Below are 23,423 nucleotides of genomic sequence, written 5' to 3' on the forward strand. Positions count from 1 at the left end.
AGAAATATGATTTGAAGTTTGACATGTAGTCAACCAGGACTACCGCTGGTAGATGTTTCAATTCAATTCTCAACCAGAAGAGAGCTATAGTTATGTCAAAATAATGACTTCAATATTTACTATTTTTAAGTATAAGTCTCGAAATCACTGGAGAACAATTCTCTGTACTCGTCTTAGGTGAACTCTTTTTTGTTGGAAAATTAAAACTTGTTTTACAAGTGTTCCTCGTGTTTCATGTCCCTGCAGCATTTTTGCAAACTTGGCTAGTGTGTAAAACTCACAATCACAAAAGATATTATTTATCAAAATACAGAGGAAAACACCGAATACTTGTGTTTACTGTTTGTACAGAATCAGATTCCCAAGCTCCCTTTCCCCAGCGGAAATTATTTCATGATACCACCTCACCAATTTTCTGTATTTACAAAGAAATATCACAAGATGTCATTGACAAATAACTTGTCTTTAACCATCTCCACATAAAGAATGGTCGACCTTCTTTCATCCCCTGCACCAAATTTATAACATTGTTACGGTTAGTCTTAAACTAAGTTGACAGTTAAGAGGTGGCAGCCACACCCAAAAAGACAAGTTACAGAACCTTTTGGAGGAGTTTGTGCTTCTGTTGTTTTTTCTGTTATCATCTGATTTTGTTGATGAACCCTCCTTCTCTCTATAAGCTGCTGCTCTTTTCATTTTCTTCCACTCTACTTCCACGGCCTTTGTCAGTGCATCAACTTTCTTTATGAGCATCTGAATAGAACACATATTATACCTTTAGTTCAATGTGAGAAGGGATAAGGCGGGGCACAGCTGTTAGTACTTAGTACTATTACCTTAATCTTTTCATCTTTAGCATGTAAACTACTGTCTTTAACTTCACAAGACCTCCTCAAATTGATGACCTCTTTTTGCAGCCTATCATATAGAAAACCTGAGACCACATCGTCACTGCCTGAATCATCCGCTTTCTTGCTTTCAGAGTCTTCATCCACACTAACAGTAGTTTTAATCTCTGCTGCTTCTCTTTCACCATTGCACCTGTTGAAAGTAACGTCTGTGTTTACCTGCATCTCATTTTCCTTTTCACCATTATCAGCAACTTTACTTCTTGATGCCCATATTCCGTTCTTCAACATATTTTCTGTGGAACTGTATTTCTTCTTAGCAGGGCTCCCTTGTTTTAAATTCCCATCAACATTGTCTGTGTTGTTTCTTATATTTGGTTGCGGGAACAAAGAGCTTCCAACAGTGGATGCCCTTGGTTGTGATGCGGATCTCTTTCTCAGTCCACCATTTGTTGTTAGGAAACCTAAGATGTTAGACTTTTCTACTTTTGGAGATCCAGAAGACATATTTGAAATGATTGGATAACTTGAAAAATGCTTTAAGCCTTCCTCCACTGTTTTTAGCCTCAGCTTCAGTTTATACTGGAGTAAACAGCAGATAAATTTAGTGGTACGTTAAAAATTGATTTAGGTGCTTACATGGAAGAAAAATAAGTGGGATAAGTACCTTCAATTGTGACTCTGCCTTAGCTGTTCTCTCTGATGTAGCTAGCTTCTCTTTCAAGCGTTGAATCTCTGCCTACATATGCAGGGACGTACTTGATTATAGAAAATTGTTGCTCAATTTTATAAAGGTCAAGTATTTTTAATTTAAAGTTGGTAATTAGGTCCTTACATTTATAAATTATTTTTAATTGTGTCTCATTATATTTTTATTAAGATTCTGTTTAAGTACAAAAACCTAATTAAAAATTTTCAAATAATTTAGCAACTAAGTTGTTAGTTTAATTATTTACTATTCTATTTATCTCTGAAAAATAGTTGTGTGAGATTGTGACACAAATTAAAAAAAGCATTTACTTATCTTATTTTATAAAAAGTATTATGTAATAAATAAACAGATAGAGATACAAAAGTTAATTTTACCTTAAAATTAAAAATGACTGTTATTTTTTTAAAATAAAATTGGCTAAAGAGATAGAAGAAGTAATTTTTTAAATAAAGTAAAATATTCAGTTTTGTCCCAAAATTTTTAAAAAATGTAACTAGAAACTTAATAAAAATTTATTTATAAAGACATACCTGCATAATCCTTCTTTCTTCCAGCCATTGCCTAACAGGCATGACCTTATCATTTTCGTCCTTCCATTCATTAGCCACAACATTTGCAATTCTGTTGGCTGAGACTTTTACTCTTGCTAGCTCCCTCTCTAATGTCCTTTTCTCCTCCTGAAAAATTATGCAAAACCAAGTAACAATATTGATCAACCAACAATAAATTCAGAATGCTAGCAACTCCCTAAGATATGCCTACTTGCAATTCAGAAATTTGTCGCTGATAATCACGAATCGCATTAGCAGTAGCTCCGCTAGCTAAGATGATTTCCTCAAGTTCTTGAATGGTTTGGCTAAGCTTTTCAACTTCCAAAATCTTTTGCCGATGGTTTTTCTCTAAGATTTTATTTTCCTCCTGTTTTTGGTAGTTGTAATTGGCTGAGACACTTACAATTCACTATGGAAACCAAATATGAAAAAGCAAACATAGAAACTCATGCCTGGCAGATCTCAATCTGTCTCTTCAAGTCACAGTTCAGATTTTGAACCTCCTCAACTACTAGAGCCCTCTCTAGTGCACTTCTCAAAATCCTCTCTGCTTCTAGCAATGCAGTCTCTTTTGACTTTGTGAGCCGTTCCAAAGCTTTCTTATCTTCTTGAAGTGCTGCAATCTATGAAGCCAAATCGGAACATTACTTGTTAGTTAGTATTGTCAAGTGCACAAAATTCACTTACATTTTGTTATTTCCTTTTTAATACATCCTTGATGGAAATTGCACCATTTCTACCTCATTCTTATACATTTTGATCTCAGCTTCAAGAGGAGCAATGGCACTCTCAATTGGAACAAAATCTTCTTCCTTTTGATTTGCATGTACCCTTCTAAGTGTTGCTTCTGCAGCATATTGTGCAGCCAATGCACCTTTCTTTTCATCTATCAGTTTCTTGATTTCTAGATTCTGCATATGAATAGATTTTGAAAAATATGCATTTGATTTTGTGTCCTGTGTTGTTGGACATGGTTCCAACTTCCAAGAAATACTAGTACCAGATGAATGTACCTTTTGTTTTAGATGATCCTCTGTAACTCCATGTCTCTCGTCTAGTTTACTGACTTCATTTCTCAACTGAAAGTGGAGAAAAGAGAATTATAGCTAATATTAGTACTGACTTGGAAGAAAGTTCTAAAATTTTTTCATTTAATGCAACTAAATATATAATTAAATAATTTTCTGTTGTGACATGCATGGTATAATGGTCCATAAGGCATCAAGCTACTTGTGATACGTCATGTGCATTATTTTAGATAAAGAGTTTCCAACTTAAATTTCGAGAAAAAATTATCAGGGGGGAGTACGTGTATCATAGGGAGAGTTTGTATAACTGCATTTAAAAAGAAGTACCTCTACTATGGCCTTATCCTTCAGAGCTTCAGTTGCCCTTAAGGCTTTGATTTCACCCTGACTAGTTTCTAGTTCTTTAACTTTCTCTGCAATGACGACCAAATTGAGTCATCACAAGGTTTATAGATGAGCCACTGATATGAGGATGCCATAATATTCTTAAACTATTTTCAACTTATTCATCTTGATGAGCAAGAAGAAAACTATGATTTCTTGAGAACGAAATATTAAAGGCAATCTATAAAAAAGAAAGCATATCAATATGTAGGGCTGTGCATGGATTGGTTTGACATAAAACCAAACCAAATCCATTTTAAGTTGAATAGATATAAAACTTTAATTTCTATATAACGTCAATGCCATTGGTTTAGTGTTCCACACCTGAACAGGAAAAGATAGAAGAACAAATAGAGATAAGAACCTTTGAGTTGGTTTTGCAAACGATTAATCTCCAACACTAGTGGGTCTGGTTGGACAAGTGGAAGCATTTCTCCATATTGCTCTTCAAAGGTCACCATTTTTCTTCTTGGCGCTGGGAAATGCACAAATATAGAATAACCAAAGTTCAACAACAAATGGGTGGGAGAACTTAGTGGCTTATATATACACAATGCTTTGGTTTGGTACTTTGGCTCCCATTTTAGGTGCTGCTAAATGACAAAGTAGGCCGAGTCCAAAAACAACAACAAATGGAGGTTTTCATGACAACATATAAAATAATTAGAGTTGTTCAAAGACTTCGTTTCGTATAAGGAATTGACCACAAAGAGAGGCATGAGATGATCTTCCCCTTTGGTGAAGCAAACTTGACTAATCATAGGCATAAGAGGCCGGCCAAGCCGGCTACTCCTTAACACTTGATTGTAACGGTTATTTTTCCTTTTATGTGTCCCACTAACTTTTACTCCTATATATCTTCTGTTAGATGAATTTCAAAAATTTAAAACAAAAGTTGTTAGGATAATGAATCAATGACCTTTATTTTTATTAGGCTGTTATAAGGGAAATGGATAAAGGACTAAGGATGTTTCATGCCGTTTTATTCTCAAACAAATGTACCAAACAAATGGGACTAACAATGACTTCTTTAGTCAGTTAAACTCGTAACCATCCCATTTCCATCTTGGGGTAAAACATAGCATAATATTACTTGATTTAAATAAGGTTAATCAAAAAGTTACTTTTGGTTTATGAAAATAATAATAATTATTTTGTCCAACCTAATACATCAATTCATTGCGCTGGGGAACAATAAAGTTCGGCATCAATCATATTGCAGAGTAACAGAGTAGTGCGTTACTGCATTAGTTGGTGACATAGGTTGCAAAGCAAAACATTCTTTCAATTTGCTGACACCGTTTGCTTCAATGTTCAGTATTAATTAGTATTCAGATAAACAGGATCCTTACTTACATTATTACAAGGGCTAACATAACAGTGATTGAGAATAGATATGATTAACTCTTGAAAGGGTATAGGGGTTAGAAAAACGAAATTTTTGACTTGGTAACCAAACTATTCACCAAAATTAACTCTTTGAAGTTGTCATGTTCTATCTGTGTGGATAGAAAAATATCACTTTGGACTATTGAATTGCTTAACCGCGAAAATCGTTACGAGATCATTTCTCTATAACTTGGTGGAATTCACTCGGATAAGACTGCGACTACAGCGAAGGAAATGAGGTGTAATCTTGATGATGATCGAATTTGAAAGCGACGAACTAAAGTGACTTGGAAGAACAATAAATTTGGATAAATATTTAGAGAACTTCTCGTCTTTGCTTATAAGTACAATTATTAAAAAAACAATATTTTTTAATGTTCGTAGCTACAGCTGTTTTGGTACACAAGGCCAAAGCCAAATGGCAATTGTTGGTATGTTTTATTTTTATTAGGAAACGCGACAAAGGGAAGGAAGGGCTTTACCAACAACACAATACAAGGGCATATAGAAAGAGTTTTCCGATGAAATATGATTGATTGAACTTGATGATTTCATGTTAGAATTTTGCAATTACTAATCACTGTTTGGTAGTGATGTAACGAAAGTGGGATCAAGCTAAGCTTCAGGTGGTCCTCTCCATATGGCGTATGCTTTTTGTTGGTTTGAGTTGGTACATTCATAAAAATATAAGGTTCCAAAACAAACCAAAAATTAATAACACCGTTTAAATTATATAAAACTCCAAATTGACCAAATTCCAATAAATATTCTGGTACTTTGTTTATTTTATTAACACTTATATTTAAAAATATCAATATTTTTTAAGAATGAACATAATAATTTGGCACACTCGGAAAAATAAAAATACAATGGATAAGGATGAACAAATATATAATGTAACCTGAAGGTTTTCTTTTATCGAATTCAACGTGAAGGATTTAAGAGTACTGATTCAAGATGATAAATAATAGAAGCTTCTAGGCATAAAACAATTCCAGATGTTTTCTATCCTTATCCATTGATTATTATGCCTATATGTCCTCAACTACCCTATTGTGTTTTGCTTTAAATACTTGTTTATTATTAGCTAGTTTTATTTTAAATTGCTTGTGTACGCTTTACATTTTTTCAAAGTGAAGTTTAGCATCAGAGGTAAAAATCAGAGGACAATATATTTCAATGCTTGAAATGAAGCGATTTATAAACGAAAAATGTTTACGAATAACAATTCTACTAATTAGTTGAACGTTGAATATAATTTCAAACTAAAAATATATAACAAGAATATCATTATCATTAAATATATTTTCTTTTTCTAAATATTTTTACGACGGTTCAAGTTGTACTCACCCTCTGACCTATCATTAATATATATTCTTGCATAAGAAATTGGGCTCAATTGCTGATTTAACAGATCCAACCCAGAGTGGATGTGTAAGTTGAGCTCATTCTCACTTTGTAAGCAACCATTCTTGTTTATGGAACTATGCATTCAACATGATGCAATGGATAATGATATTGAATCCAATCCAAGGTTCCTGAAACGGACTCAAATGGCATCCATACTATAATGATAGAGAGGGTGGACTATGGGTTACAAAAGCATCACTACAGAACAAGATTCAAGAGTTGACCAAAAACAACAAAACAAGATTAAAGGACCCAGCCTCTTATTATTATCACTTATTCTTTTAATAAAGTAAAGAAATATTATTTTTTTCATCCAGTTTAATTCAGATTCAATCTGTGTCATACAGTAAGTTTATCACTGAAAATTTTTTACTTACACAAAAATTTGAATCCAAAATTTTACATAAACAATATTAAGCCACTTATTATTTAGACTAATCTTTGTTGGTCAAAATTTTTAAATTTTAAATTAAAATAATTATTTATTATTTATAATAATAAATACATGATTAATACATTTAGTTTATATTATTAATATATTAATTTACATATTCTATTTTAAAAAAAATATTAATTTTAAACATATTTTTTAAAATAAATTATTTGTCCACCTATCTTCTCCCTTTCCTTCAAAGGGGATTAAAAGTGATCTCAAACTGAGTGCTTCATATTCTGTAAATCAAAAGTCACCAAGGTAGTTGTAGTTTTGTTGAAGAACAATAAATTGATAATGGAATATATACTAACAGCTGAATTGTTGCATTGTCTAGAATCTCACTCACCCAAAAAATAAATAAAAAAATCACATTAGTTATTTTTTTTAATCTTAACATACTTTAATGATTTTTACTTTGTTTGCATTTCTTGTAACTTCAATTTCGCAAATTCTACGACCAGTGTTAAGAGTTACAGAAGTAGCAAATTCGACTTTTCAGGATATCAAGCAGATGTTGAAATCGGAATTTAGGCTCCTAAAATTGAATTTGTATGATTGTAGAATTTTCTTTCATTAAATAATATTTTTTTATCTGCTTTCTTTCATGAAATAATGATTTCAAGGCCTGGAGTTGCCACGTGTGGGGGAGACAGTGTCCATGTCTAGTTTAAAGAAACCTTAAATCCAAAGCAAGAATAAGTTTAGTCCATAGGACTCTCAAGTCTCAAATGTTATTGATTCATTCATGTGTTCTTGTCTTGTTGATACTCATCAGGACATCACCATTAAGAAGAATAAGAATCTATGCGTTTCCTGTGCACTCAGTCTTCATTCCATATTTTCAATTGATTTCTCTAGGAAGTTTGTTACCAAAAGCTTCATGTCAGCTTGTTTTAGTGACTAGCAAACTTTCACAGTCACTAGTCTAATGCCAATGATATCGGTATATCTAATATGAGGTGAACAAATTGTGGCAGAATTATGGCCATGGAAAGAAGAATTTCTTATTTGCTTCTATACATTTAGGTAACTTTGAAATTATCTTGCTTACTTAATGTAAAATCAATTTTATGTAAAATGTATTGGAGTACTTGAACTATAGTGCTGAAAATAAATATTTACCATGGCTACCAATTTTAGGTAGATTTTCATTTAATAATTAGAGGATAGTTTAGGAAACATCTTGGCTTTTAGAAGAATAAGTTGCAGCTGGGCCAAGCAAGCTATGAGAATCATTGAGACATCATTTCCGATTGAGAATCTCTTCAGAGTATAAACGTCTAGCTCGTTAATGGATTGGAGATATAACCATACTTCTATTCCCTCCCTCTCTCTTTCTCCCTTGCTTCCTCTCTCCCTTAGGACTTATTGCATTCATCCAAAGGGGCCATGGATGTACCAAAAAAGTTTCTACAGTATAGATACCATGTCTGCATAGCAATAGCAGTTTCGCTGTCCTTTTCCTTGTTGTCATATGCAGCCCCGAGAATCCTGACCATTCTGGCATATTTTTGGCCTTTGTTTGCTTCCACCACTGTGTTCTTGGTTGCAATAATAGCCTTTGGAGGTGTTTCCAAATCCTCAACTGAAAGTCATGGAGAAAAGGCTGGTGAAGGGCTCTTGGATTATGTAGCACGCATGTCAGAACATACTGAGGATGCTCAAAACTTCTAAACGCTAAAGGGTTTTTCACTGTTCAGCTTCAGGCTTAGTTTCGATAGGTAGAACCCTTCGATGTTCAGAACAATGATCAATGCTATCATATACTCTATGTCTAGATTTATGTTCAAATGACAATTCTATCAATCCTGTACAACGAGTGTCCCGATTGTGTGGAGGCTAGGTTTAACAGCAAAAAGGTAAGTGTTATCAGAATTAGGTACAAGTTAAATATGAAATGGAAAATTGAATGAATCTCCTTAAACACAATATCTGGTTGAGAGAAGTAGATATTATTAAATACAGCTATATTCTTAGGAGGAAAATGAACTAAAGTGGATAATATAAGTCACAAGACAGAGACTTAGCCAGAGGCTGGCACTCAGTTCAGCCTTTTATGTCGTACGGTCAACTAGCTACATGGCAAACTAAACAAAGTTCTTTTGAATGTATCAAGGATTTGATGGAGTGATGCAAGTGACCCCAAGTTGATGAGGTCAAAGATTACAATATAAATTGAAATTGGAGAAATAGGAGGCAAGTCAAGGATTAAGATGATTTAGATTACGAGATCAGCTTCTGTCAGAGTTCCTGATTTATCAAAATCTAGTTTTCTGAAAATCTCCATCACAAGTGAAATATCTTCTTGCTTGATCTTTCCCATTTCCTTCAACTTGTATAAAACAAACTCTGCAGCGCTGGAAAGTAAAAATAAAAAATTGTCTTAGTTCAACTAAATGTTGGAGCTATCTATCAATGCTAGAAACTGGATGTTATAAATTTGAACTTAAACTGCGTCTCCCAATGCAAAATGATAGAGAGAAAAAGAATCCGTATGAGCTTAAAACAATTTTTTTTCTCTCGCTATTTTAGAACTTTACCAAGTGTACTCGTCTACCTTACCTGACAACTTGGTCTCCATCAAGATCAGCTGCCTCAAGATCAAAAAGTGACAACTTTCGAGTAAGAACCAATTTTGCCAGTGATCTTTGTCTTTCTTCAGTATATAATTCAGCAAGATATGCAAAAAGCTGTGCTAAACACATGGTGCTGCTCAATATCCAGAACACAGCAAAAGTACGACCAACAATAGTTGAGAAGCTTTTATCCCCATAACCTAAAGTTGTGACTGTGGAACAAACACAATAGAGGGCATCAACAAAATCCAAATTTTCAATAAAATACAGAAAAATAGTTCCTACAACCATGAGCACCAAGAAAGTGGATGCCGCCAGCATGAATTTGTATTTAACTTTGTTGGTTTCAGCCTCTTTGGAAAGCTCTTCTGGACCAAATTTCTCACCCCTGTACATGGCTTTAACTAGGAAGATTTCCTGTTTTTCAACAATGTAATCTGTTGCCTTGCTAAGAATTAACCCAACAAGAGCCATGCCAGTGAAGACATAAATGCAAGCAAGAAGTTTTGCCAATGGGCTATTGGGCACAAGATCTCCATATCCAACAGTAGTCATTGTCACAACACAGAAGTAAATGGCATCAAGAAACCCATTGGTTTTTATTCCCTTTATTTGATGACTTGTCAAAAGGAAGCATAGGGTACCTACACCAAGGTATGCAGCTAACAACAAGATCATTGGCCTGAAATGGAATTCTGCTTGTGGTTTTGCACCTATACATTGTGAGTGTAAAAGGTTTTGGACAATATTTTGTTCTTGGTGATTGAAATCTTTCTCTGAAGCACTGCCACGCCGTGGCCTTCTTCTTTGGAGGTCACTTTTCTCATTGACATGAGAATGATCTCTTGATTCTGAAAGCAATGACTCTCGAGCTTCATCACTACCCATCAACTTACTGATAGAACCTCATGTGTTAGCAAACCACCTGAAAGGTTAAAGTTGTGACAGACTTGATTTTTTTCCTGCCATGTTTCTAATCTCAAACAAAGGAAGTTCCCTACCATTGATTTATTAAACTAGTAATAGTAGGTTTCCTTCAGTTAAAAATCTATTTAAAAGTTTTAAAATTCTTGTTTATGTGGTTATTCATATTTTATTTGATAAGTGTCCAAACTAGTTTCCTTCCTCTCTAATTACCTAATAGTTTTTTATTTTGAGATAGTTCTATGTATTTGGGAACAAAACTTCGAAATTAATTGTTCCTAGGTTACCGCAAAGAACATAGGAAATATAATAAATTGTAAAACTCTCTTGTGCTATAATGGTAGACTAAATTCATCATCAGGGCAAATCAAGGGGCTGAAATGAAGGTTGTTCCTCTGTCTATATTACTTGTAGGCTATATATTATAAATCAATTTAAAGTTTGAACAGAGGATAACCAATACATTCATTTGATTGATTGGGAAACTATACAAAGGCAATTGTTCTTAAGATGTACTGTTCTAGGTAATATTAAGTCCAAGAAAACACTGATACGATTTTCCCTTTTTCTCTTCGAAAAACTGCACAACTGGACATATGGCATTTAAATGTTAAATCATCATTTTGGGCCCAAATGAACTTTGGGGAAAGTATCATTCAGGTTTTAAAATGTACGCAAAGAAATGGTTTAACGACCAATAGACACAAGAATAAATGCATAATAGATTAAGTTTTTAGCTACCTGAGAAGGTTGTTTCTAGTGGATCAACTTGTTCAGAAAGGAAATTGATGATCACACTTCTTCAAATTCAGTTAAATTAACCAGAAAGGACTATTCTATTATTTTCCCCATTTCAGGAAGTTTACAATTCGTGAAAAACAGCCAATAATGTCTCTCATGCTTCCAAATGGACATTTTAAAAACCATTAAACACCTAGTTTCTATTTTACCCTTTTACATTCCATAAAATCCTAGTTAATGTGGCCGTTCTGATCCACTTGAATGCCAAGTGTCGTTGAAGTAATCAAAATTATTCTATTACTTGACCCCAAAAAAATCATTCAATTAATTAGAGTATTCGATTGTTTTTCATCTATTAATACAAGTATTCAATAATTTCATTCAACAATAATGATAACGAATAATACCATAGTACCAAATGATGAGCATCATTTTAGGTTAATGTCATCAAAACCAGATATAAGTGAACATTTACAATTTGAAGATGATACCGCCTAGCATTTAGAACAATTACAATTAGATAAAAATAATATTTTATTTATTTCGATAAAGAAAAAAGATTTTCTTAAAATAAAGATACGAGTTAAATAATCTGAAGTGCATTATTTCTATCCTTATTCACCTCTGGCTATTTAATTTCTTACCAAATTAACTCAAACAAACAGGGTTAAGGATGACTAGTTGTGCTTTTGTACTTACCTTCTAACGATCATATGCCGTACTAGAACTGTTGACAATTACATAACACTTGTATATTTGTTCTAAGTTACAGACAGACATGATTTTTTCTTGTGAGGGGTAAATTAGACATGATCTGATTAGGTTTCCAAGTTGCAAGGCCCTTCTAGAATTATCTTGTGGGTGCTAACTATAGGTTAGTAGGTGATACTATTACACAATTCATTAAATTTGATCCTAGCTCGCTTAGAAGAGGGTCCCTCTTGGGTGGGGAAACCCTGTGTCCAAGCAATGGTCATTAATATTAGATTAGAAAGGTTGATAAGTGATGTTCTCTTATTTCTTAGCCAGTGATGCGGAAGCCTGATGCTATTCAACACAGTAAGATGACTTAAAGGGCAACGCAATGTTTCCATGATAGATGTTCTATTCAACTTTACTAGTCCTGTAATTGATATTTTTGGTGCACTACATTCATTATGAGATCGAAGGTATGTTATCATGACAGTCATGTAGCAATCGCGAGCTTTTGGATGCATAGAAATTGTACCACGTGGAAAGTTTATGTCTGGGGGATTTGGGGTAGTTCTACAATTAAGACCGAGAGATTATCTATTTAAAGCTAATTCAAAGCCATAATCTATTGGAAGATCTGCTTAAGATCGTGCTTTCTTTTCTGATATGTTATATATATCTTTCTACGGTAAATCATACATCTTATATAATCAAAGTTCCATTGGCATCCAGATATAACAAAAGTTTGTTTCACTAGTTCAAGATGGACCTGAGCTCCATTTTTGCACAGAAATTCAATAATGGTTGATTTACTTTCAGTACTAGAAGAGCTGGAGGGAGTAGGAATGGATCTTAAGCTTTAAAAATAAAGACTTAGAAAATTGAAAACTCGATCCTGTTTCTGTTAGTGCTGGCAAAACTTTGCAAGAAAGAGAGACGGGCATGACACAATAATTAAATCATTAGCGTTGCGATTCGGGTGGGAAAAAAGTTAAGTGCCTTTTTAGGATGAATGATCAAATTTGGGCAGAGAAATTGTACAAATTCTTTTGACCTTTTGAATTGTATATAAAATTATGTTCTTGTTTTAGTTATTATATTTTTAAAAATTATTGCTCTTGGTCCCAATTATTGTTAAATAATGATGTAGTCAACTCAAATGTTGTTATTTGTGAATTTTTGAGTCACATTTTACTTTTTTGTGAAGTTATATAAGTAAAAGAGACTAAAAAAATAAAAATTATAGAAAATAAAATTAAAATTTAGTGTATTTTGAAGGATAAAAATATATTTAAATAAAAAAATAACTGTGTGTGTTACAAGATTCTTACGGATTTATTTGTACGATCAATTTATTTTAATTAACATAAACTTAGTAAAGAAAAAAAGGCTGTTAGCCTTGTTTAAGCTTATGGTCTATCTATGCAAATGAATATAAACAATATTATAAAATCGTTTTTTAAACTATTGTAACATTCCACGCAATAAAAAGTTGTATATAATTAAAAATACCTTATAAAGCGAGGACAAGTGAAGCACAGCACATGTTTTCTGAATTTTGTAAGTTTTAATATCTGCTCCTCAGCCTCCTACGCTAAAAGTTTGTGCGTGAACTTTGTAAAATCTTGTTCTGTCTAGAATTTTCCACATACACGTTGTTGCCTCTTCATCTGTTTTCACGTATGCTTGGAATCTATACGCTCTAGTGCTCCACTTTCTTTGTGCGTCAATTTCTCTCTCCTTGTTAAGATATTGAATGACATTGATCTTCAATTTATTCACATGTGGGTAAGGCTCATTCAAAGAGGTGATTGTAAATATTAAAAATATATATACAGTGAATGGGCAATTAATAAAGCTAGAAAGCAACAAGAGCTGAGAAGCGGGAGCAGGTTATTAAACTACACTGACTATTCTAGCTGAAAATGGCACCACAGAGCTTAGAAGACTGAAAAAGAAAGAAGCTAGAGTGAGGGAAGATCTACATGCTAACATACAAATGAAAATGATTAAATAGTTCCACAAATACAAGGCTTTGTCGTTTTAAAAATAAGGCTCAAGAACTTAAATAATTACTCTTCTTTTACATATATTAGATGCATGATATTCATGCATATATGTACTAGACGACAATTGCTTGTCTTTGAGCTTCGATCCTCATCTCCTCCTTCATTTTCTTTATGAATTCTTCAAACTTTCTGTTCAGTTCATCTGTACTTGCTAGTTCTTCGTTTGCTGCCATTAATGTTGTATCTGCTAATTCATCATCATGTGTCACCATAACCCCATTTCTTGTCCCTCCTTCTTCATCTGCTTCTTCCATCCCTCCCACAAACAACGTGCTTCTTCTCCTTCAGCTTCTAAAACTTGTCCATAGCATTCTTCTTGCTTTTTCACTTGTCCAATTTCTTCTTCAGCTATAAGAGGAGCATTCTCCAGGCACCGAAAACTTCCCACAGGGAAGACTGCCACGTCAGAAACTTGTGCCTTTGTATTGGTGGAAACTTGAAATTCTAAGTCAAAAGGTGACATGGGTGGTGAAGAGGAAGTGAGGACTGAACTCTTGGCTAGAAGAGCAAGTATGGCATTGCAGATGAGGAACATGTATTTCCTTTCAAGAGTGCGAGTAAGCATGGAGAAGGGGAACGTGGAGAAGTAGGCATTAAAAGACTGAGGGAGTATGGAAAAACCAGAAGAGTACCACACAAAGAAAGAAAATACAGAAAGTGATATAACAAACTGCACGGTTCTTTTCAAAAACTTGTATTTCTTCTGACTCTGATGATGTTTTTTTCCATCCATCTAAGGTGGGGCAGCTGTATACTTGCCTTAGCTAGTCTCAAATTTATTGTAAGGCTATTTTGCTTGGGTTGAGTTGAGGTTTGAGTGAACAAAGAACTCTAAACATACTTGTATTTGTAGAAAGCATAAAATTGAGTCTTTAATAATTTAGGGTGTTGCCGTCAAATTACCAAAATGGCCTAGTTTTTATCATCATACGGATAAGCACTACACTATGAATTAAGGGGATGATATATATATATATATGAACAAGAGGAATTTTCCAAGTAAACCATTACGAGTAGCAACCAAAACAAATTAAATTATGTCAATTTCGCTTATCTCTCTGGAGAAGGAATCCAACATACAGAATGGGAGGAGATACTGTGTGTCCTTTAGAAAAGAACTTGTGTGAAGTTTCTAGCTGTCACCATTCCCCGCCACACGTACATGCACCCTCTCAAATACGGTAATCAAGAAAATAATATATATAAACTAGTATTTGGATGCATGCCTTTGTGTTTAACTACACATTACGTGCGTGTTTATTCTACCATTTATGCAGCTTTTAATTAATAAACCGAAATGATCGTGAAAAATGTTTGTTCACAACCATAAAATTAATTAACTCATTATTAAAATACTTTAATTTTAATATATTATCAATGTATTAATTTGGCTAAATTAATATATGTAAATTATTATAATTTTATAATAATTCTAATTAAGTCTCTATAATTAAAATTAAATCCTCAAAAGCTAATTACAATCTATTAAATATTATTACATATGCATTTTTATGTGACAATATCTGACCTTTTTATCATCTGCTCTCATCTCTCTCCACAGAATCTTCTTTTCGAAAAAATAAATAAATTTGTATCACAATCCCAAGATCCCCTTTGAAAAGGTTCAATTTTTATATACTTTTGAGTGGTTGAATGAATGGAGAAACGAAAAGGGTGAGACAGTTCACTAAATCAGGGCGAATAGTAAAAGGCAGTAGCCATGTCTCTGCTGTTGTAGTTTCCTCAAAAATTAAATGGTTGTCTGGTCTCACTGGGGAGGGTTGAGGTTGAGGACCCCTCTGTTTCATCGACACGATGCATGCAATTTTTCACTGCATTAACTCTTTTTGTTTTTCATAGACATTGCCCAAAGAATATTTTCAGTTCAGTTTCACTGTGCACCATTTCTCCACCCATTTTGGTACATTACCCTCAAATTGTTCCACACCAATATTTTTAACCATTATTCTTCATAAAATCATTTTTATTTCTTTAGTTATTGTACAAAAATAATATGCACATTAATTGTAGAAATATAATTTAATTACATCTAATAAATAAAAAAATTATTGATTTAATCTTACAACTTTTTTTTAAAATTTAGTGCTCTAACTTTTATTTTCATCTTAAGTTAATTTTTTTTCAATACAATACTATTAAATATTATTATAATATTAATAAATTTTATTTTTAATGAATCTAAATCTGAATTGTGGGCTTTTAAATATAATATTACGATCAATGTGTTAAAAAAATTACTCAAACAAGCATTATCTACATATTATGTATTTAACATTTTTTTAATAAGCATTGTATCTTAAATAAAAAATAATCACTAAAAAATATATTAATTTAATACTTTATTCATACTTTAATAAATAAATTTTTATTTTTTCTAACTATAAAATTAAAATATTAATAAGACAAAAATCAAAATAATCAATTCAAGCTAAATTGCAAGAGATAAGTTTGGATTCATTCGATTTGATACTGTTCTCAAGCTTATCCTAACTATAATTTAAATTTATTTTATAATTGATTTTGATATTTCTTAAATTGATCCAATTTGAACCGTAAATATTCTTAATTTTAAGTATTTAAAAATGTTAAAATTTTATTTTTAAAAATATTTATTACACATTTATATTTTTAATATAATAATATTATTTTTTAGTAAAATCTTATTATATTTAGATGCTCAAAATTAAATATAAAGACCAATAAAACCATTAATAGATTTCTTTTAAGGAGGTTAAGTTCAATAACGATAAAATATGAATAAATAATATTTTTTACTAAAAAATAAATATTTAATATTATCATTATATATCATAAATATTACGATTTTAATAAAATGTATTATATTCAAATTTAATCTAAAATACAAAATATCAGTTTAAATAAATTCTTATTTTATATTTTTAAAAAATTATCTAAAATAACTTTTAACTTTCCAAATTTAGCTATTAATATATTTATTAAATTTTTATGTTTTATTTTTAATAAAAAATTACATATTATATAATTAAAACTTCTTGTTATTTAAACTTATTTATTTTTTATTAGTCACTTTTTTCTATTTTTTAATTTTTTTTATTTGTTCATTTGTCTCCCCTAATTAAAATTATTTTATTATTAAAAAATGGCTCATATAAATAAAAATATTATTTTTTTATATAATTAATTAATTATATAAAATAATAATAACTAATTTAAATATTATGTTAATATAATATTATATTTATTTTTAAATTATTTAATATAAATCAGAAAGTTATATAAATAATTTATTTAAAATTTTAATTTTATAAATTATTTGTAACTACAAGTTTATAATTTTTAACTAACTTCATTAATTAAAATTTGTAAGCTTATAACTTTCAACTTATTTTACTAATAATAACTTAAAAATTTAGACCACCGACCGTATCATATTGCCAAGTAATTATAAGATGAACAAATTTAAGTGTTGTCTTTTTTAGTGTTGTTGTTTAGTTAAAATTAAAATTTTATTTCAATAATTTTCATAATAAGGATTTTTATGCATTATTAAATCAAAATTTTAATTTAATTAAAAATGATACTAAAAATATATTATTTTTCATTTAATTTTTTCTTATAAAAAAGCATTAAAATTGATTCGTTTTCATTTTTTTTCAAGGAAGTAAAAGTTATATTTACTTGATTTTTAAAATATTAATTACACTTTTGGTCCTTTAAATTAATTCCTGTTCTTTTTTTGTTTTAATTTTTTTTTAGAAAATTTAGTTGTTATCAGTTTTCTTCTACTTTTTTAAAAAAAAATTTAAAGACTGCAATTTGTAATAAAATTGAAATACAAAATGATTTTAAAAGTTCTAAAAGTTAAACAAAATTAACCAACAACTGATAAAATTTAAAAGGTTTCATAAGGTACGAGATTAGGATTTTAAAATTTTTTAATAGTTATTTTTATGATATTTATAAACTTGAGAAGATATTATGTATTATCTCTAAATTAATGGTTGTAATTATTTTAATATTTTAGAAAGTAAATGATATTTATGGGTTTTTTAAAATAAACTGTTGACGCTACTTCTATTAATTTTAAAATTAATGGTTGTGATTACTTTAATATTTTATAAAATAAATAATATTTATATTTTTTAAATAAACTACCAACTCTACTATCTATTAATGGTTATGATTATTTTAATGTTTCAAAAAGTAAATGATATATATGTTTTTTTAAAATAAACTATCAACTCTTCTATTTACTAATTTTAAAATTAATGATGATAATAATTCTACATGTGAAAAAATATAAAATGTTCTCTTGATTTATAAGGCATGGTAGAAATTATTATTTTTAATTTGAAAAAAATTGATATTTTAATTGATTAATTTAAATAATAAAAAAATTTGTTAATTTAATTTGTAAATTTTTTTAATAAATAATTAAATTTTAAGAGTTTAAAGTAAAAAAAATGATGAGAAATTAAATTTACACAATATTAATATAAGAAAAACTTAATTAAAAAAATAAAAAATTAAAATTACACATAAGTCAATTAATGGGATCAAAATGCAATTAAGCTCAATTTATAATTAGATAAAATTTAGATACAATACACAATTTATTATTATTATTATTTTATTCGAAAGTAAAATTTTATATTAAAAATATTGACTTTTAATATGGATCATTATTACATTAAATATTAAAATAAAATAATATTTTAATATAATACTAAAACCGTTGGTAAAGTGTAAAAGTTTTGTCTTTTATAATTCATGCATAATGAATTGTTTTGAAGTCTCCTGTTTTTCCCCTTTTTTTTTATTCTTTTTGCTTATTTTAACCGGCATAAGATGCAATGACGGCTCCAAATGCAATGGCAGCTGCTAGTTCTATAGCAACAGGGAGCGTAGAGCTTGAGCTATAAATTGAAGTAGGTTCTGTGCAAGGCATATACATCCTTGAACTAGCAGGTTGGGTCAAGTACCTATTATTCTTTTATCTTCTCTTCCTCTGCATTAACTCTGAAGCTTCGACCCTCGTCTTCCTAAACTTTTCCAACGCTTTCTTATTACTTCTTTCTAGCTCCTCTTTCCCTCTACATTAATTAACTTGCATTGCATTCCTTTTATCTTCTTCGGCTTTTGCAGGTTACTACTTGAGAGCAGACTGAAACCATTTCAGAATGACGACCAAAGTTCAAAGCTTTTGCATTGTGTCGGTGGCCTTTGTCTTAGCCGTGCTTTTGGGTAACGCCTTTCACTTTATTGACACATGTCTTTGCACCATTATGATTGCAACGTTACACACACGTAAGAATGCACAATACTCGGGTGCTACACTCATAAAATCATTTATGTCATACTGTGTGCTAATTGCAAATTTTATAGATTGGCTGGAGACTATTCCTTCCTCGCCTCTTAATCCATTCAATTATGTTCTTGACTTTGATATATGTGCACTGAGGCACCGATATTGTTTGAAATTCAGCGAGGGATTCAGTAATTCACGTGGAAGCTGGAAGAGACATTGGCATTGAAGACATGTTTTTTCCCGAAGGCAACAGAACAGTGATCACCCATCGTAAGTTACTGCAACACTAATCTGTTGGCATGAGAATTGAGAACCCTTAATATATTATTAACTAACTATGTTGTTATAGATGATTGGGACAAGAACCTTGATGGCGGATGCTCAAGAAACGACATTCGGGTATCTCAAGCGCAAGTGCCTCCTCTTCCGAGTGGTATTCCTTCGTCCGCCGTTGAAATCTCGAACCTGTGCCCCAGCGATTGCAACATAGGACAAATACACCTTCACTGTGGAATGTTCAGCTCAGCACGTGTGATAAACCCCAAAGTGTTTCGTAGACTCAAATACGATGATTGCCTTGTCAACGATGGGCAACCCCTTGGCCCAGGAAGAACCATCCAATTTGAATATGCCAACACTTACAGCTACCCTCTATCCGTTGCATCAGTTGTTTGTTTATAGACTACTTTTACTGTTAATTACATACACCACATAATAAGATGTCGTCAAAAGAGAGAGAGAGACACAAACAGTGTGTTAAATGAATAACAACTTTCTTTTAATATTTATAGATAAAACTTGCCTTAAAATATATTTTTAAATCCTTACTCTATTGCAGTTTTTTGAGCTTTTTAGTTGAAAGCTATGCCTCTCCTTTTCAAATACAGTGATCTGTTATTTTTTAACTATTTTCCAAATAATTTATTAAAATAAATTTTCATCAATTTATTCTAATAATTTTTTTAATTGACTTTGTTATAATTTTTTATTTAATAAAAAATTATTAAATAAATACTTAATTGAGGTACAATTCATGTTACACTTTTACTATCATCTCAGTTCAGCCCATAAATTAAAAAATATTTCAATTAATATCGTACCAAACAAGCAAAAGGATCAAGAATATCGTTGTTAACCATACTCGGCAAGTATCTTACATAACCTGATAAATGTTAGCAATATATCTTTACAAATAGTTATTGAATAAAAACTATTTAATAAAACTAGCTAAAATACATTAAATGACTAAAATAAATGTCATATTATATTAATATAATATTAAAATTGAACGAAGAGATATTAAATTTAAATATAGTTAAAAATATAATATTAAATGTGAGATAAATTTTTTAATAATTATTACCTGAATGTTATTTTAATAAAAAATTCAAAAACAAAATCATAAGCTTCTTCTATTTGTTATTATCTAATAATTTTACAAACTTTTTTTTTAAAAAAAAAAGAAGAAGCTAAACTTGCCTACAAAACACAGGCTTAGCTACCTAAAATGTTAAACAGGGTGCAGAGGATAATTACGAAGCATGGAGCAACCAATAAGATTATAAGAAGGGGAAAAGGAATATGAAAGTATAGATGATGGCTTTACTTTGGTAGTAGCAGCAGCTAGTATCCAAAATCATAAGTAAAATCAGAAACACCAAACATGGCAGAAAGCACCTGAGAAACAAGGTAGAAGCTGCCCCCGAAAAGAGCAAGGATGAGAATGGCGGAAATGGGGTTCTTGAGAAGGTCCACTATAGGGCGAAATATGGTGTAAAGGGCACCTGTGCTCACAGTGAGAGCGTAGAGTCCATATCTCCTCACGTTGTCCCAAAACTCTTCCACAAGTGGGCCTTCTGGGCCCAAAGCCCAGGCCTTTTGCTCATCCATCCCACTCAGAAGCGCCACCAAAATTCCCACTGACACAGCTCCCATTATCACAATCTTGGAATGCCCATTTTGAGGTTTCATTGATGGGTGCCTCTTCAGGTTGAGGTTAATTGCACGAATTGGAGTTTGTTCTCTCAGAGTGAGTGTAAATTTCGAAGGTGGGTGTTTGAGGCTTTTCCGACATGATACTGATAATTTGGCAAATGAAGCAGAGGGGGGGTTTGGGATGTGGAGGTGCAGCTCTGGTTTCAGGCTTAGATTTTTCATCTTTCTTTTCTCACTCACACCACTCTAAAGTCAATGTGATAGCAATATCCTTTGTGCTATTATTGATCGTGTGGATGTAAATGTAATCCCCACTATACACCTTATCTTTTTATCTATTCATATTTTGATTGATACCTTATCTTCACTGCCATCTCTCTCCAACTTTGAATTTCAAGCTTAAACCTTCCAATATTGTTTTATGCCAAGTTTCAAAGTCTTTTTCCTCCCTTAGAATAACATTTATTATATATGTAAATCAATTTTGTTTTAATAAAAACCATTTACCTTATGGTGAAGTTTCTTGTCAACTTTCAAAGTTTGTAAACTGGTTTAAAAATATATTTATATTTTCATTATTTAAATTGTAATTTATATATATCTTATATACTTTTCACTTGTTATATCGAGTAAAAATTAAAAAGGTATGTACCACAAAAAAAAAAAAATTATGGACATAATTTTTTCAACGTACTTTTATATTGTTGAATAAATTTGATATGAATTTTATTAAAATCATAAATTATTTTTTTATGAAATTTACATAACACTTAATAACTAATATAAATTACTTTTATATTATTTTTTTTTTAAAAACTAAGTAATACACTTTTAATTCTAATATAATAATACAGAAATGGATTTGAACAAATATACTACCTACATATTTTATCGCTGTACGAGAAAATCATAATTTATTTATTTTTCTCATCTGTGTTGGAGTGAAGTAATAATTACAACTATGATTCATGCCATACCTTGACATAGCATTAAGCCAACACAAGATATCACGAATCACGTTATTGAGGACGTATAGATTGGACATCACAATTTGGCCTTTTTAATATATATGAAAAAAAATCAAAATATGATTTTTTTTAATGAAAATACGAGAAATTTTTAAAAATCACATTAAATATTTTTTAAATTTAAAATAAATTATTACTTTTTTAAAATTTGTAATTAGTAATTTTTTATTTTTAAAAAATTTTATTATTTTTGTCAAATTACGGTTGACAAGTTTTTATTTTTTTAAATTTTTTAAAAACCTATCATTAATAATTTTTGAAATATTATAACTTCATTATTTTATTTTTGAATGTCTGGAGTTTCATCTTGGTAATTTTTAAATTTTCTATTTCTATATTTTTTCTAAAAATATCATATTTTAGTATTTATAATTTTTAAACACTGTATATAAATAAATGATCTTTGCGTGTATGTTTAAAATTTAGTTATCACATTGAAATTATCAAATTTATTATTAAATAAAAAATAATATTTATATAAAAATAATTTATTTTGAATAATAAATTATTTATTAAAAATTATATTTTAAAAAACATATCTAAATATTTAAATATAAATCTTATCAACTATAATTTAGGTTGTGTTAGATTAATGGAATTGATAAATTTATTAAACAAAAAATACTTTGGATTTTTTACACTAAGTGTAACTTATAGTTTTGTTTATTTGTTTACCTTCAATTAAGTAAAAATTTTTTGGTTAAATAAAAATATTTTAAAAAAAGAAGTTCAAAATATAGTTAACATTGAAAATGAAGATACACTAAATGTTCAGTTTTATTTTTTACTTAAATACTCACTTAAGCAACAACACAGAACAAATGAGATTGTAAAAAAGAGAGGACTTGAGATAGGTGAAAATGAAGAAAGATTGTGGTATAGGGTAAAGATGGAAGAGTTTGAGTGTGAAAGAAAAGAAAAGATAGATATAGAGTGGAGTGAGGATGAGAAGAAGAAGAAGGAGAATTGCCTGTGAGAGTAGAGTGGAAGGACCAAGAAATTGAAAGTGAGGAGTTAAATATATGAAAAAAAAAAAAAGGGTTGAAAGTAAAGATGAGAGAGTAAGTGTTAAGATGGAGAAAAAAAAGTGTAAAAAGTTAGAAAATAATGTAGATGCATAATTCGTTTAAGTTAATTTTGAATAAAAAATTTTAATTATTTTTTTTATTATTGTTTAAGTGAGTCAATTTTTACTTGAATAAAAATAGAACTGATCGTTTAATTGATACTAAAATGGAAGGAAATACAATCTTAAAAAAGATAGAAACTTGCTTAAAATAAAAATCCAATGTCTTAATTCTGACACTTTAAATATTGTATACTCTTTTTAAATTAAAAAGTGTAATTTTTTAATATCTTAAAAATTAAAAATATTTATATTTTTTTAA

At 30.4% G+C, this 23,423-nt stretch overlaps 4 protein-coding genes and 1 pseudogene across 4 annotated transcripts; 1 reads left to right on the forward strand and 4 right to left on the reverse strand.

Annotated features, from left to right (window-relative positions):
- Nucleotides 1-441: 441 nt before the first annotated feature.
- LOC113847764 (microtubule-associated protein 70-5-like) lies at nucleotides 442-5,015 on the reverse strand. The gene is made up of 13 exons (XM_027477031.1): nucleotides 5,000-5,015; nucleotides 3,888-3,932; nucleotides 3,467-3,552; nucleotides 3,125-3,190; nucleotides 2,852-3,022; nucleotides 2,564-2,734; nucleotides 2,323-2,478; nucleotides 2,091-2,237; nucleotides 1,516-1,587; nucleotides 1,251-1,430; nucleotides 837-1,130; nucleotides 602-753; nucleotides 442-508 (listed from the first exon to the last, which is right to left on the reverse strand). Exons 1-13 carry the CDS (start codon nucleotides 5,013-5,015, stop codon nucleotides 502-504), a joined length of 1,563 nt encoding a protein of 520 aa, XP_027332832.1. The 3' UTR covers nucleotides 442-501.
- Nucleotides 5,016-8,735: 3,720 nt separating this feature from the next.
- On the reverse strand, nucleotides 8,736-10,286 carry LOC113848397 (two-pore potassium channel 1-like). Its single transcript, XM_027477883.1, has 2 exons — nucleotides 9,321-10,286; nucleotides 8,736-9,115 (listed from the first exon to the last, which is right to left on the reverse strand). The coding sequence occupies exons 1-2, from the start codon at nucleotides 10,220-10,222 to the stop codon at nucleotides 8,977-8,979; spliced, it is 1,041 nt and encodes a 346-aa protein (XP_027333684.1). The 5' UTR covers nucleotides 10,223-10,286; the 3' UTR covers nucleotides 8,736-8,976.
- Nucleotides 10,287-13,966: 3,680 nt separating this feature from the next.
- On the reverse strand, nucleotides 13,967-14,494 carry LOC113874627. The gene has a single exon (XM_027512843.1). The coding sequence runs from the start codon at nucleotides 14,492-14,494 to the stop codon at nucleotides 13,967-13,969; it is 528 nt and encodes a 175-aa protein (XP_027368644.1).
- A 3,942-nt stretch (nucleotides 14,495-18,436) lies between these two features.
- Nucleotides 18,437-21,299, reverse strand: LOC113846575. The gene has a single exon (XM_027475013.1). The coding sequence runs from the start codon at nucleotides 21,227-21,229 to the stop codon at nucleotides 20,696-20,698; it is 534 nt and encodes a 177-aa protein (XP_027330814.1). The 5' UTR covers nucleotides 21,230-21,299; the 3' UTR covers nucleotides 18,437-20,695.
- LOC113846576 lies at nucleotides 18,942-19,511 on the forward strand (annotated as a pseudogene).
- Nucleotides 21,300-23,423: the final 2,124 nt, after the last annotated feature.

Source organism: Abrus precatorius, unplaced genomic scaffold, assembly GCF_003935025.1.
Source record: "Abrus precatorius isolate BTA unplaced genomic scaffold, Abrus_2018 Scaffold8, whole genome shotgun sequence".
NCBI classification, from domain to species: Eukaryota; Viridiplantae; Streptophyta; class Magnoliopsida; order Fabales; family Fabaceae; genus Abrus; species Abrus precatorius.

What these genes read in the sequence shown, in the direction of transcription:
- LOC113847764 (XM_027477031.1), bottom strand. An exon ending in TCAAAATGTATAAGAATGAG is followed by an intron (nt 2,735 to 2,851) that starts GTAGAAATGGTG and finishes TTGGCTTCATAG; the next exon opens with ATTGCAGCACTTCAAGAAGA. An exon ending in AAGAAAGAAGGATTATGCAG is followed by an intron (nt 1,588 to 2,090) that starts GTATGTCTTTAT and finishes CTGCATATGTAG; the next exon opens with GCAGAGATTCAACGCTTGAA.
- LOC113848397 (XM_027477883.1), bottom strand. Translation starts at nt 10,222, where the DNA reads ATGGGTAGTGATGAAGCTCGAGAGTCATTGCTTTCAGAATCAAGAGAT. An exon ending in GATGGAGACCAAGTTGTCAG is followed by an intron (nt 9,116 to 9,320) that starts GTAAGGTAGACG and finishes TTTACTTTCCAG; the next exon opens with CGCTGCAGAGTTTGTTTTAT.
- LOC113874627 (XM_027512843.1), bottom strand. Translation starts at nt 14,494, where the DNA reads ATGGATGGAAAAAAACATCATCAGAGTCAGAAGAAATACAAGTTTTTG.
- LOC113846575 (XM_027475013.1), bottom strand. Translation starts at nt 21,229, where the DNA reads ATGAAAAATCTAAGCCTGAAACCAGAGCTGCACCTCCACATCCCAAAC.